The following is a 16,525-nucleotide window of genomic DNA, read 5'->3' as shown; positions in this document are numbered from 1 at the left end:
CAGGCGGACTCTCAACCACTGCGCCAGCAGGGAGGCCCTTGTTACGTTTTGGTTCTGGTTTCTTCATAGGTATTTATTTGATCTTGCTCCACAGCCAATTTAAGTTGAAAAGAAAGTACTGCTCCAACTAGGAAGATGCAGAACTTAATATATGTCTACTTTATGAGTGAGCAAACATTCTGTACAGGCCAAACAGTACATAGTGTAGGCATTGTGGGCTCCTTCCTCAGTCTCAACTACTTAAATATACCATTATGGCTCAAAAGCAGCCATAGACAATAGGTGAGTGAATGAACATGGCTGTGTTCCAATTACCTTTACAAAAACAAGCAGCAGACAGAATCTGGCCCATGGGCCTTGGTAGCTGACCTCTGGTCTACTTATACTTTCTTAACAGTTCAAAGGAGACACCTGAAAAACTACTGCCTACCTTAAATTGTCAATTTCTGCTGAAATACCGAGGAGCTTATTGGTTTAACTTTAATTTTCTGAATACATATACTGCAAATAATTTCAGACAGTTTTACTGTCTTTTTAATGTATAAGGAGTTCATTTTATGTTGTTTATGCTGGTTCATAGGCTTTATATAACTGAATGGCCTTTTCCCGCATTTATTTATGTTTATTGAGTGACTACGAGGAATAGCACAGTGCTAAGGCTGGAAATACAAAGTATCAGAAGCAAATTTTCTGCTTAAAATGTGATGAGAAAGTGAAGAATGGGGAAACTATTTTTCCCCTATACACCTGGATGAAGGCTTCAAGGAGAGTATGTCTGAGCCAGGGCATTAGGTCTTCACACGAGCTTCCCAGGTGTCGTAGGCATTTGCAGGTGTGTGGGGAAAAGTACAAGATTGGAGCAAGGTTGACCTACTCAGGAATGGGTGGAAATTTAACAGTATTGAAGAATAGAACTCTTGGAGGGTTGAGCAGAGAATAAACTTTGGCATGAGCCAGGATATGACAGGCTGTGAATAAGAAGCTTTAACCAAAAGATCTGGGTTGACAAAATTAGCTTTGCCCTTTGGAAAATACCTCAGACTACATTACAGAGGATGGACTAAAATCAAGAGGGACAGAGGTCAGGGCGATCAATCAGCAAAAGATTTCAGTGACTGAGGGAAAAAATGATGAAAGCTTGTGAAAAGGCATAAAAGAAAACCTTTAGAAGGAAACCTAAAATGGAAATTAAAATTAACCTGGATTAGCACCAACATTCCTCTTGTGACAACAAAGGAAAACATGTAAGATAACACTTGAAACTGTCATTCACAATCATTTAATTACAGTTTGGCAGGGTAAATGTGGTACTGCATTTTGAAGCTGGAATTTATGGATCTACAAAATAATTTTTAAATGTTTTTCAAGTATGAATAGTTGTCACATAAAATAGACAGATAACACATTACATTAACTGTATTAAACTATAGAAATTTGTACTGTGATATGTTTATAATTAGGTATGTTAATAAATACAGACAGAGACAGAATGGTTTATACACATATTAATTTACCTGATCATGGCTCTCTGCATAAGCAATGCACTTTTCAAGGTAGCGTCTGTTTGTGAGTGTATACACTATATTGCCCATATTCCAATCTTCATCTTTATATTCTTTAAGTAACTAAATAAAAGACAAAAAATAATTCCAATACACCTTTATCATCCTTACTTTAAATCCCAGTCTGAGGGTATACAGCATATCAATCCAAATTATTTGAGATGCAGATATAAGCACACCCACAGAGCAAAAATATCTTTGTCAAAACTTTTACTGAAATCACAGCTTTTATACAGACTATCCAAATGACAGTGGTGTTGCATGTGTGTGTGCATGTGTTTGTTTTTCTGCAGATGATTTGATCACTGCATTTTAGGATTTTTGTAACCTTTTTCCTCTGTAATAGCTGCTACCTCTTGATTAATGACCACAGTGAAGTGTTGTGCAGTATGTCTTTCCGGAACTTCCACAAGGTAGAGATATACTTGCTACATTTTTAGGTTTGAATGAAAAAAAAAAATTAGCAAGAATAATGTCTTGTTCCATTCTTAAAAAAAAAATTAAAACAACTGTTATTTCAAAGTATAAAGCCTAATTATCATGAATAATTATCATCTTAACAGACCACATATTTTTGTTTCCACTTCAGCTGCTACTCAGTCTCCAGAGTGGCTTCTGTGCCACTAACACCTCTTCAGTGCAAATGACCTTGCCAAAATCTCAGACTATGATTGTCTCCTAGGTCAGTAATTGCTCTTTCTTAGGCAAATGCTTGCAGTACATGATGATAATGCTGACCCTACCCCTTCCATGAAATGCTTTCCTTCTTAGTCTACCATTGCAAAACTCTTGACTGTTTTGTTTTGTTTTGCAACCACTCTAGACATCCTGTAAAATCCCTTCCTCTGCCTATCCTATAAAAGCTGGTGCTTCTCAGAGTTAATAGCGTAAAAATAGCCTGTCCTTTTACTCAACGCATTCTTTCTAAGTGGGTTCATTTCTCTTGTCCAAAAGTGTCAAAGGCACGCTGATAGAAGCAGAATTCTAAAATGGCCCCTATGATTCCGGCTCCCTCAGATTCACATCTTTGTATAATCCTTAACCTGGAGTGTGGGAGGGTCCTTTGAATACAATGGGTATCCTTAGAAGAAACTGTGAGATAATAACAGTAGTGTTTTAAGTTGCTAAATTTGTGGTAGTTTGTTACACAACAATAGAAAATTAATGAAGATTTTGGTACAAGAAATGGGGTTCCAGCCTGCCTGTATCTTCCTTTGCATGTTTTTTTTTTTTGGTTCAGTGGAATTCAGAGGTGCTTAGCCATCCTGCATAATTGCACTGTGAATCACTGAGAACCAGAGGACAGGCTGTATTAGGCAGACTAACGGCCACCCACAGGCGTTTACATCCTAATACCCAGAGTCTGTGAATATGTCACCTTACATGGCAAAAAGGACTTTAGAGATATGTTGAAGTTAAGGACATTGAAATGGGTAGATTATCCTGGATTATCTGGATGGACCGAATGTAGTTGCAGGCATCTTTCTTAAAAGATGCCTGAATTGTCAGAGTAAGAGAGAGATTTGAAGATGCTACCCTGCTGGCTTTGAGGATGGGGGAAGAGACCATGGACCAAGGAATACAGGAATACAGGTCCATGCTTTTACAGGCTTTTAGAAGCTAGAAAAGTCAAGGAAACAGAGCCTCCAGAAGGAATGCATCCTTACTAATGCCTTGATTTTAGCTTAGTAAGACCCATTTCAGATTTGTGACTATATGACAGTAAATTTGTGTTATTTTAAGACACTAAGTTTGTGGTACTTAGATACAGCAACAATTTGAAACTAATGTATAGACCTATACAAATATGCTCAATTAAGTTCAACTACTGTGTAAAAACAATTCAATGGAAGTAGGTTCGATGGACTTTTCAACAAATCATGCTGAATGAGTTAGACATCTATAGGCAAAAGAAAAACAGAAAAAAACCCTTACATATTGACTGAACAAAAACTAACTCAAATGGACTATGGGTTTAAATATAAAAGTAAAACTATAAAATGTTTAATAGAAAACATAGTTGAGTCAAAGAATTCTTAGGCTTGTCAACAAAAGAGATCTCTAAAAGGAAAAAAAAAATAAATTGGCCTTCATCAAATTTAAAGGAAACAAAACTTTTTGTTCTGTGCAAGTACACATGAAGAGGATGAAAAGACAAGCAAAGACTGGGATAAAATATTTGTCAACCACATACCCCCCCACAAAAGAGTTGAATCTAGACTATATAAAGAACTCTCAAAACTCCACAGTAAATAAATGATCCAATTAGAAAATGGTCAAAAGACATGAACAGACGTTTCACCAAAGAGGATATACAGAAGGCAAATTAGCACAGGAAAAGATGTTCATCATCATCAGTCATTAAGGAAAGACAAAGTAAACCCATAGTGAGGTACTTCTGCACACCTGTTAGAATGATTAAAATAAAAAATAGTACAATAGCAAATGCTATTGTTCAAAGATGTACAGAAATTGGATCTCACTAAAGTGGCTGGTGGGAATGTAAAATAGTACAGCTACTCAGAAAAATACTTTGGCAGTTTTTTAACAAATTAACATCCAACCACTATAAGACCCAGTAATTGTACTTTGGGGCACTTATCCTAGAATAATGAAAATTTATGGTCATACAAAAATATGTACACAAATGTTTATAGCAGCTTTCTTTACAAGAGCCAAAACCTAGAAACAATCTAGATGTCTTTTAGTGGACAAATAATTAAACTGTGATACATCCATGCCATGGAATACCATTTAACAATGAAAAGGAATACACTGAAGTAGAGTCACAGATATAGAAAACAAACTTCAAGTTACCAGGCGATAAGCGAGGGAGGGAGGGATAAATTGGGAAATTGGGACTGACATATACACACTACTATATATAAAATAGATAACTAATGAGAACCTACTGTATAGCACATGGTACTCTACTCAGTACTCTGTAATGGCCTATATGGGAAACGAATCTAAGAAAAGAGTGGATATATGTATAACTGATTCACTTTGCTGTACACCTGAAACTAACACAACATTGTAAATCAACTATACTCCAATAAAAATTTTTTTTTTAAAATTGAAAAGGAATAGACTACTGATACATGCAAGAACCTGGATGAAATCCCCAGAGAATTCGATTGAGTGAAAAATGGCAGTTCCAAAAGGTTACATACTGTATAATTCCATTTATATAACATTCTTGAAATGAAAAAATTATAGAAATGGAGATCAGATTAGTGGTGGTCAAAAGTTAAGGAGTGACTGTGGGAAGAGGGAAGTGCGTGTGGTTATAAAGGCAACATTTGGGAAACTTGTGGTAGTGGAAGTGTTCTATATCTTGACTATTCCATATCACTATCCTGGTTGTGATATTGTACTATAGCTTTGCAAGATGTTACCATTGGGGAATACTGTTTAAGAATTCACACCAGATCTTACTGTATTATTTCTTACAACTGCATGGAAATCTACAACTATCTTAATATAAAAAGTGTAATTAAAAAAACTATATATAATGAAAAATACCAGATGCTCAATAAATATTTGGTGGAATTAATAAATGAATGAATTCAATTAAATACCTATATTACCTTTACATGAACACATCAGTTATTAGATAATAAAAATGATCAAATAAAATGAAAGAAGATACAGCAAATTTGGCATATTTTAGATAGGCAAATATTTGTTCAGCAAATGACTAAACTAATATGATATCCCAAACTACTGATTTTGAGCTCTACAAGTAGAAAATGGTAAATAATTTGTTTCTGAACAACAAAAACATGAATGAAATCTAGCATTCTAATCTAACGCATACTCTATGTGTAGATAAAATGCGTGACACATACATTCTGAGTAGTTGTCATTTCTATCAATACTCGTGTGTTTTATTGACATTTGAAGGGATGATAATCATTTATGGAATTTTTTTTTAAATGCACAAATTATAAAAGGACTGGAAAGTCACTGAGTTTTTAAAAAAATATTATTTTAACTATCTCGTCTTATTAACTAAGGCTCCCACTTTGGTGATGAAAAAAGATGTTAAGTAATTACATAAAACAGAAGATGATATCTGTCTTCAGAGGCTTTACAAACTACAAAGACAAGATGGCCATATCCTAAACAGACGACAATACATTTTTTTCTAATTATATGACGTACTGCATAGTATAGTATCTTGAGCATACAAGGTACTGAAATGTTTAGTAAGTTAAATTTTTTTTAAAACCTGACATGATTGCTCAGAGAAGGAAATATCCTACTGTGAGCCATGACTGACTGGAAAATAATTCTAGGTTGATGTACACCTTGAAATATCCTGGAATTTGCCCAAAGACTGATGAAGGCTTTTCAGTAAAAAAAAAAGTAAGATTTGGCACTTGTGAGGGGAAAAAAGTCTGTGTGGAAGATTAGAAATAATAAAAGATGGTGGGTGGATAAAGAACCTTCAACTGAGGTAAGAAACTTGAAGACCACAGCATTTTTTTAAGGTAGCAAATACAAAGCAACTTTCCCAGGTATTAAAGTTGGAACACACATTTGTTTGTTCCTTTGATTTTTAAGTCTAATCGCCTCTGTAAAACCCTTGCTTTTTGACCTGACAATGTTTACAAAATCATTATAGATGGAGAAGTGGAAGTTGTGCTGGTAGAGTTTTAATGTCACAGCTGTGCACTGCCCAAATTGCCTAGGGATACAGAAAAGGCAATTAAGAGATGATTACAATAACTATTTCCTTCAGAGTAGGCTTTATGTTTTTTCTGTGCAAAGTTAAGCTCTTCTACCGTTGTGATCTCATGGCACCTGTTCATGTCTGTACTAAAGGGCTTAACAGAAAGCAATGATTATTTGATACATATCTGACTCCTTATACATATTCAGCCTATGATTAAAGACTTGGACACTCAGAAATGTTCTACATCAAATCTATGTAACAACTTTAGTCTTTTAGACAAACATAAAATGAAACAAAATATAATCCAAACTACTTGAACTGTCATTAAATTTAATAAAATTGTATTAGAAATCATATGCAAGGTGTCATGTACAATTATTCATTCCTAGTGCCTAACACATGGTAAGGGCTTTTAAATGCTAAATGAAGGAATGGATAAATCCAAATCTGTTGAGAAAAAAACCATACTATGAAGCAAGTACTGGGAATTAAGGAGTGACTTCTACATTAATTGATGATTTGCAGGCAGAAATGGATGCGTTGATGAAGTTTAATGTGTTTTAAATATAGAACACCAAACTTTCATATAATTGCATTAAGGCAAAATTCCATTTACACAGCTAACATTATATCAATCATATTTTCTCTGTGCCTGTATAATGCAAGTGTGAATACTTTAAATTAGAACTTTTAGAAGTTTGAGAGGCACCTTATTAAAAAGCACAAGAAGCAACACACTAATGAGAGAATACTTCAATTATATCTGTAACTACTGATCATAACCAAGAAATAAATCAAAGAAATAATAAATAAACCAACATAATACATAGTATCCGCAGGAAAAATTTTTTTTACATGAAACCTTACCTGGATCCATTTATCTGGAACTGCCATGGCTAATCGATAATCAAAGCCACCCCCTCCCAGGGAAATTGGAAAACACAGAGCTGGCATTCCTGATACATCCTAAAATAAACAGCATCAGAATTATCAGTTCATATTGCTTAAACTTTTACTATGTATTCTTCTGACAGTAAAATCCAGGCCAAGAAATACAAACAATAAATAGGGGCAAATACTCTTGGAGTACTTTGGTAGCATAACTGTAAAAGTAGATAAAGTTGTGATAATGTATCTCATTTCCCAATAAGATTTTGTGTAATGCTTTTTATTTCAGGACAAATTTGATCTCTTTTCCTTAGTAGCACATAGAGAACACAAAATAGTAGAAGTGTTATTGTTGAAACATAGCTTCTTATACTAATTTTTGAGTACTATATTTATTAACTACTGCTTTCATCAAACATAAAAATACATGTGCCATATATCTGTTATTCTTGTTCTCTTTGTATACAGCATGGACATATAGTGTATTTTGTGAGAACTTAGCTTCTGATGAAATGGAAAGTAGAGTTAGCACACTAAGAGCGAAGCAGCAAGATGGCTTTCACTATAGTCAGTTACACTTGGAAATGGTCTTTGAGGTTATCTAGTGGATTCTCTTCATTTAGAAGATACAGAAATCGAGGCTTATTGAGGTGAAGGGATCGCTAAAGACATGTTTCTCCATGGTAGAGCCAGGACTCAGACAGGGTCTTCCTACTGTCATGACACCACTAGATTATCAGTAATCAAATAAATATACAATCAAACAGATAAGTAAAAAAATAATGATACAAGGACCCAGATGCAACAAAATACATTATTATAACAACTGTGGTAAAATATGGGACAAGTACTAGTAATTCTAACTCCACAATATCTTTCCAATAAATTCTTTTCCTTTGCTCCATTTCTACAGACACTATCTTATTTAACCTACATTACTGTTTGCTTCAACCACTATGTTTCCAAACAAAGTTCCCCATCTCCAGTTTCTCTTTACCCTAATCGCTGCTGAAGAGTCTGCTCCTATCACTGCTTGCCGATAGCTTTCAATAGCCAACAATAAAAAACTCAAATTCTTCAATTTAAGATATAATTCAACAATTATACTTTAAGTGTTGACAATATAGTTCACTATTTGATTATCGGCTTCCTCATTCACTGTTAAAATTTAAGATCCATGGAGCAGGACTTTTGTTGCTGTTGCTGTTGCCATTGTCCACTGACATATGCCAGGAATCTAGAATAGTAGAAGAGTCGCTGGCATAAGGCAGGAACTCAGTAACTCCCTGCTGAGTGAATGCATGAAGGTGCTGCCAAGGATTTCAAGATACATAAGACATAATACTTGACTTGCTGGATTCATGAACTAGGACCTAAATGAACATGCACACACATACACTTATCACGAAATGACAACGTGCGTGGCTGTCATAATTGTTAGCTGAAGTACACAGAAAGTGCAAGGAAGAGACCTCCATCTTTCCATCGTTATTTTTACTATTTCATTTCAAATATTCAATACCTCATCCACTTTGAAACATTTACTCTTCCCTGTACTTGTCACAAGCTTTTCTGTGTGTGTCATTGCCCAAATTCTTCTTTGGATCATTTTCCTTACTTCCTATGAAAGACTATCACATACTCTGAGCTCTCTGAGACTTAACTGCTTCTTCTTCCACAACACCTCATCCTCAAACTTGTCCCACAGAAAAGCTGGAAAAAAAGAAACATATGACCTCTCTGTACTTCCAAAATATGTATTAATTGTTTTCTAATGGAAGAGAGCTACAGTTAAATATAGTACATGGTGGAATACATCCATAAGAAAGTATTCGTCAATAGTATCTTATTTCTACATACTTCCTTATAGTTTATAAAAGTGAAAAAAGATTAATTAAAAAAAGTGAAAAAGGATGAATGTTTAACAGAAAAGAAACCATTTTAAAAGAATTATATTTATCAAAATATGTCACATTTTCACAGATATGATAGGTATTCAGTTCAATTCCTTATAAACACTGGCTGAATATGTATTAATCTCAGGCACCTGTGTTAGGCACTGGAATTACGGACACAACGCCTTCCCAAAAGAATTTTCGTAAGACCCAGAGTTTTCCTAAGACTAGTGATAAGATGACATTAAAGATCAAAATAATTTTTCTCAAGAAAACATTAAGGTACAGTCTATATTCGGTCTACAGGTAGTTTTAGCAAATAGTTTGAAAGGAAATAGAATCTGCTAAGAAAAATATTTGGACACCAATTGGTCTTAACTCCTAAATCTGACTACTAGAAGGCTGCCCCATTAATGCATATGAGATATATCTAGCTCTCTTCTGGAAGTACAGAGTTAATGACTATTCTTTTAAAATCTTAAAAGAAAAAAAAAAAGTAAACATAATGGTCACTAAAATAAATATGCTTTAAATATAAAGGAGTTGATGCTTACTGACATAGGATATTAAAATGATCATGTATGTTTCAAATGAAGTTAAAATAGTTTTAATTCTTTAATATCTAAAGATGACTCATGACTATTCCAGAGGGGTAAAAAGCCTCAGTTATGAAAAAAATATTTTTAATTAATACAGCAAATATAACCATGTATAATAGTAGATATACAGAAAAAAGTCTTCAATTTTAATAACTATTATTATAAATAAATTCAAATTTCTACTACAGGACTTTATTATAACATTGCATTACTTATTCATTACACCACATTCCTTTCTTAAAAAAAAAAGTTCATGAGGATCAATTCCACATTTTGAAGAGACTCCCACTAGACAGAAAAGTGATGTACTGAAATTGAAGTAGTTTTCAATTTAAGTAGAATAAATTGAAGATACATCTTGTTTTAAAAATATCTAAAACCAAGTAATATAAAGTAGGCTAAAGTCCCCAAGTTTCCTTGGTAGAAACACTGATAATCAGACAAGAGCTCCCTAGATGATGAAACTATTTTACTTGAAATGAATGGAAAGATCAATGTAACAATTTTAAGTTTCATGTATTAAATAATTACTTCTTTTTCTTCAGTACCCACTTCTGATTTGTGCTGTCATTAATTGTTTGTAGTAATCTGTTATAATGTATGTTTGTTATACATTGGTTATAATGTATAAGTATTTGTTGTAATGTCTCGGCTTCAAATTGCCATAAATATAATTGACAAAACTAATTATTTTTTTTGATGTTTAACAGATAATATTAAAATATATAAAGACAAAATAAAAGTTTAAAAGTACTAATTTACATTAAAAAATATTCAGCACAGAAAGTGTTAGCATAAGTACTAAAAAGACTTATAAGTTATGACCAAATATAGGTAGGTAGAGATTGTGAAACAATACAGAGTATCAAAATGGCATTGTAATTGTGGGGTTTTTAAATTTTATATGAAAATTTACTCCAGGAATTTAGGATCTATTGCTCTATTCCTAGAAGATATTTAGGAGGCAAAAGGTCTCTGTTCTCGATCCAGAGATAAACCAGGAAATCATATCACCTAGTTTGAGATTTGGAGTTTTGAGAAATGATGTATAGAAAAAAGGCTATACAAATAATAAACACTACAGGAAGGAGACTGTCACTACTGCATATCATTTCAATGAACAAAATGCCAAAAATGTGAAAATACACCTTAACTCTGACTCTTTCGATAGCCTTACTACTTTTATATGCCAACCACTACACTTTGTATAGAACAGTTTTAACACACTAAGTTCAATTTTAATAATAATTCCTAGTTAGAGGACTCACAAAACCAGAGGGACTTTACTACTAAATATAAATTAGCATAAGCATTTAACAAACTTCTTAATTTATCAAATTTATCACCAAGAGGGGAATTGTCAATTATGCATATATCGAATTATATCATTACAGTGCAGCTTTGGGACAGTTAATCATGAACCTTCAGTAATCATGAATAACTAGTGAACATTTGGCAATTTCAGAGCAATAACGTAAACAAGAAAGGTAATCGCATCAGAACAAGAGAGGTTTCAGAGAAGCTCGCAGGCAGTGATCCATGCCATCTCTAATGATTAAACCAGAAAGGAAAAAAAAACTTAAACAGCCAGACGCATATTAATATTCAATTCTTTTCTGTGCTGAAGGTCACATGGCAAAAGGACCTGTCCACTGATTAGGGTATTTTACTTTCTAACCACTGGCAGTTTCTTTTTTAACAATGGAATAATGACAAGTAATTAGGGTACATTATCTGATAATAGGAAAACAGTGAATTCTGAATAATGTGCCACCCACACAAGGTAGCTGCACTATAGTCAGGGTATAATTGCACTTATGCAATTACTGACAACATAGAGATCATTCAAATATTGTATGCTGATAAAATGTTCTATTTTAAAGGGGGTCAGAGGGTAGAGATCATTATAGCTTTACCTCAGCTATTGTTATAGAATCTGGATACAGCGTGTGAACCAAATGATTTGCCAACATGATATAAGTCAAAGCGTCTTCATCTACTTGTAGTCCAAAATACTCATGGTAGTCACCGGAAAAATTCTGACCTAGAGAACAGAAAACCAATATGGATGCATCATCTTAGCATGCAAGTCTTAACTCTGCACAAATGCCTCCACCAATTAGATGGTTGATATCAGTTTTGTTATCATAGCAAAATGTCATGAGCCAGCAATTATATGATTTAACTTACAAAGGTACTCCATATCTACATTCAAAGTTCAGACAATCCTGAAATTCAATTTTTGTTTTACAAACACAAACAAAAACCCTGTGATTTAAAATTTTAATTTAATTTGAACTGAATTTTACAGGAGAAAAATGAAGTAAAATGATACCAAAGAGGGCTTTCCTGGTGGCGCAGTGGTTGGGAATATGCCTGCCAATGCAGGGGACACGGGTTCAATCCCTGGTCCGGGAAGATCCCACATGCTGTGGAGCAACTAAGCCCATGTGCCACAACTACTGAGCCTGCGCTCTGGAGCCCGCAAGCCACAACTACTGAGCCTGAGTGCCATAACTACTAAAGCCTGCGTGCCTAGAACTCGTGCTCTGCAACGGGAGAGGCCACGCAATGAGAAGCCCATGCACCGCAACTAAGAGCAGCCCCCGCTCGTCACAACTAGAGAGGGCCCGCACGCAGCAACGAAGACCCAACGCAGCCAAAAAATAAATAAATAAAAGAAATAAATTAAAAACTAAAAAATGAGACCAAAGAGATTCATAAATTTTGTTTTAGATACATTTTTTGTCACACTAAGAGATCTTAATGTTAGCTAGCTCCTATTCAATCCCTCTGAAGAAAAGGGAGGATTTTGTCTGTCGGTGGGCATTTAGGTTGCTTCCACGACCTGGCTATTGTAAATGGTGTTGCAATGAACATTGGGGTGCATGTATCATTTTGAATTATGGTTTTCTCTGGGTATATGCCCAGTAGTGGGATTGCTGGGTCATATGGTAATTCTATTTTTAGTTTTTTAAGGAACCTCCATACTGTTCTCCATAGTGGCTGTATCAATTTACATTTCCAGCAACAGTGAAAGAGGGTTCCCTTTTCTCCACACCCTCTCCAGCATTTGCTGTTTGTAGATTTTCTGATAATGCCCATTCTAACTGGTGTGAGGTGATACCTCATTGTAGTTTTGATTTGCATTTCTCTAATAATTAGTGATGATGAACAGCTTTTCATGTGCATCTTGGCCATTTGTATACTTTCTTTGGAGAAATGTCTATTTAGATCTTCTTCCCATTTTTGAATTGGGTTGTTTGTTTTTTTAATGTTGAGCTGCATGAGCTGTTTATATATTTTGGAGATTACTCCTTTGTCCATTGATTCATTTGCAAATATTTTTTCCCATTCTGAGGGTTGTCTTTTTGTCTTGTTTATAGTTTCCTTTGCGGTGCAAAAGCTTTGAAGTTTCATTAGGTCCCATTTGTTTATTTTTGTTTTTATTTTCATTACTCTAGGAGGTGGATCAAAAAAGATCTTGCTGTGATTTACGTCAAAGAGTGTTCTTCCTATGTTTTCCTCTAAGAGTTACATAGTGCCCAGTCTTATGTTTAGGTCTCTAATCCATTTTGAGTTTATTGTTGTGTATGGTGTTAGGGAGTGCTCTAATTTCATTCTTTTACATGTAGTTGTCCACTTTCCCCAGCACCACTTATTGAAGAGACTGCCTTTTCTCCACTGTATATCCTTGCCTCCTTTGCCATAGATTAGTTGACCATAGGTGCGTGGGTTTATCTCTGGGCTTTCCATCCCATTCCACTGATCTATATTTCTGGTTCTGTGCCAGTATCATATTGTCTTGATTACTGTAGCTTTGTAGTATAGTCTGAAGTCAGGGAGCCTGATTGCTCCAGCTCCATTTTTTTCCCTAAAGACTGCTTTGGCTATATGGGGTCTTTTGTGTCTCCAAACAAATTTTAAGATTTTTTTGTTCTAGTTCTGTAAAAAACGCCATTGGTAATTTGAAAGGGGTTGCATTGAATCTGTAGATTGCTTTGGTAGTATAGTCATTTTCACAATATTGATTCTTCCAAACCAAGAACACGGTATATCTCTCTGTTTGTATCATCTTTAATTTCTTTCATCAGTGCCTTATAAATTTCTGCATACAGGTCTTTTGTCTCCCTAGGTAGGTTTATTCCTAGGTATTTTATTCTTTTTGTTGCAATGGCAAATGGCAGTGTTTCCTTAATTTCTCTTTCACATTTTTCATCATTAGTGTATAGGAATTCAATGGATTTCTGTGCATTGATTTTGTATCCTGCAACTTTTCCAAATTCATTGATTAGGTCTAGTAGTTTTCTGGTGGCATCTTTAGGATTCTCTATGTAGACTATCATGTCATCTGCAAACAGTGACAGTTTTACTTCTTCTTTTCCATTCTGTATTTCTTTTATTTCTTTTTCTTCACTGATTACCATGGCTAGGACTTCCAAAACTATGTTGAATAATAGTGGTGAGAGTGGACATCCTTGTCTAGTTCCTGATCTTAGAGGAAATGCTTTCAGTTTTTCACCATTGAGAATGATGTGTGCTGTGGGTTTGTCATATATGGCCTTTACTATGTCGAGGTAGGTTCCTTGTATGCCCACTTGCTGGAGATTTTTTATCATAAATGGGTGTTGAATATTGTCAAAAGCTTTTTCTGCATCTATTGAGATGATCATATGGTTTTTCTTCTTCAATTTGTTAATATGGTGTACTCCTTTGATTGATTTTTGTGTATTGAAGAATCCTTGCATCCCTGGGATAAATCCCACTTGATCATGGTGTATGATCATTTTAATGTGCTGTTGGATTCTGTCTGCTAGTATTTTATTGAGGGTTTTTGCATCTATATTCATCAGTGATATTGGTCTGTAATTTTCTTTTTTTGTAGTATCTTTGTCTGGTTTTGGTATCAGCGTGATGGTGGCCTCATAGAATGAGTTTGGGAGTGTTCCTTCCTCTGCAATTTTTTGGAAGAGTTTGAGAAGGATGGGTGTTAGCTCTTCTCTACATGTTTGGTAGAATTCACCTGTGAAGCCACCTGGTCCTGGACTTTGGTTTCTTGCAAGATATTTAATCACAGTTTCAATTTCATTACTTGTGATTGGTCTGTTCATATTTTCTATTTCTTCCTGGTTCAGTCTTGGAAGGTTATACCTTTCTAAGAATTTGTCCATTTCTTCCAGGTTGTCCGTTTTATTGGCATAGAGTTGCTTGTAATAGTCTCATAGGATGCTTTGTATTTCTCCGGTGTCTGTTGTAACTTGTCCTTTTTCATTTCAAATTTTAATGATTTGAGTCTTCTCCCTCTTTTTCTTGATGAGTCTGGCGAATGGTTTATCAATTTTGTTTATCTTCTCAAAGAACCAGCTTTTAGTTTTATTGATATTTGCTATTGTTTTCCTTCTTTCTATTTCATTTATTTCTGCTCTGATCTTTATGATTTCTTTCCTTCTGCTAACTTTAGGTTTTGTTTGTTCTTCTTTCTCTAGTTCCTTTAGGTGTAAGGTTACATTGTTTATTTGAGATTTTTCTTGTTTCTTGAGGTAGACTTGTATAGCTATAAACTTCCCTCTTAGAACTGCCTTTGCTGCATCCGATACATTTTGGATCGTCGTGTTTTCATTGTCATTTGTCTCTAGGTATTTTTTGATTTCCTGTTTGATTTCTTCAGTGACCTCTTGGCTATTTAGTAACGTATTGTTTAGCCTCCACGTGTTTGTGTTTTTTACATTTTTTTCCCTTTAGTTCATTTCTAATCTCATAGCGTTGTGGTCAGAACAGATGCTGAAAATGATTTCAATATTCTTAAATTTACTGAGACTTGATTTGTGACCCAATATGTGATCTATCCTGGAGAAGGTTCCACGTGCACTTTAGAAGAAAGTGTAATCTGTTGTTTTTGGATGGAATGTCCTATAAATATCAATTAAATCTCTGTGGTCTATTGTGTAATTTAAAGCTTGTGTTTCCTTATTAATTTTCTGTTTGAATGATCTGTCCATTGGTGTTGAGGTGTTAAAGTCCCCCACTATTATTGTGTTACTGTCAAATTCCTCTTTTATAGCTGTTAGCAGTTGCCTTATGTATTGAGGTGCTCCTATGTTGGGTTCATATACAATTATAATTGTTATATCTTCTTCTTGGATTGATCCCTTGATCATTATGTAGTGTCCTTCCTTGTCTCTTGTAACATTCTTTATTTTAAAGTCTATTTTATCTGATATGAGTATTGCTACTCCAGGTTTCTTCTGATTTCCATTTGCATGGAATATCTTTTTCCATCCCCTCACTTTCGGTCTGTATGTGTCCCTAGGTCTGAAGTGGGTCTCTTGTAGACAGCTTATATGGGTCTTGTTTTTGTATCCATTCAGCAATCCTGTGTCTTTCGGTTGGAGCTTTTAATCCATTCACGTTTAAGGTAATTATTGATATGTATGTTCCTATTACCATTTACTTAATGGTTTTGGGTTTGTTTTTTGTAGGTCCTTTTCTTTTCTTGCTCTTCCTACTTACAGAAGTTTTATACCATTTGTTCTAGAGCTGGTTTGGTGGTGCTGAATACTCTTAGCTTTTGCTTGTCTGTAAAGCTTTTGATTTCTCCATCGAATCTGAATGAGATCCTTGCCGGGTAGAGTAATCTTGGTTGTAGGTTCTTCCCTTTCATCACTTTAAATATGTCATGCCACTCCCTTCTGACTTGTAGAGTTTCTGCTGAGAAATCAGCTGTTCACCTTATAGGAGTTCCCTTGTATGTTATTTGTCATTTTTCCCTTGCTGCTTTCAATAATTTTTCCTTGTCTTTAATTTTTGCCAATTTGATTACTATGTGTCTCAGTGTGTTTCTCCTTGGGTTTATCCTGTATGGGATTCTCTGCGCCTCCTGGACTTGGGTGGCTATTTCCT

The 16,525-nt window shown here is 34.7% G+C and overlaps 1 protein-coding gene across 1 annotated transcript in view; it reads right to left on the bottom strand.

The window, feature by feature from the left end:
* Positions 1-16,525, bottom strand: part of GBE1 (1,4-alpha-glucan branching enzyme 1) — a 293,919-nt gene that overhangs the window by 78,990 nt on the left and 198,404 nt on the right. Inside the window, exons 9-11 of the mRNA XM_004280432.4 lie at positions 11,542-11,669; positions 7,111-7,209; positions 1,515-1,625 (exon numbers count right to left, since the gene is read on the bottom strand). Of these exons, the coding sequence (XP_004280480.1) occupies positions 1,515-1,625; positions 7,111-7,209; positions 11,542-11,669 (338 nt within the window). The remainder of the gene's footprint in view (positions 1-1,514; positions 1,626-7,110; positions 7,210-11,541; positions 11,670-16,525) is intronic.

This window comes from Orcinus orca, chromosome 5 (assembly GCF_937001465.1).
Source record: "Orcinus orca chromosome 5, mOrcOrc1.1, whole genome shotgun sequence".
In the NCBI taxonomy this organism is placed as follows: Eukaryota; Metazoa; Chordata; class Mammalia; order Artiodactyla; family Delphinidae; genus Orcinus; species Orcinus orca.
Note: the sequence above shows the minus strand (reverse complement) of the source record. Positions and strands in the feature narration are given on the sequence as shown.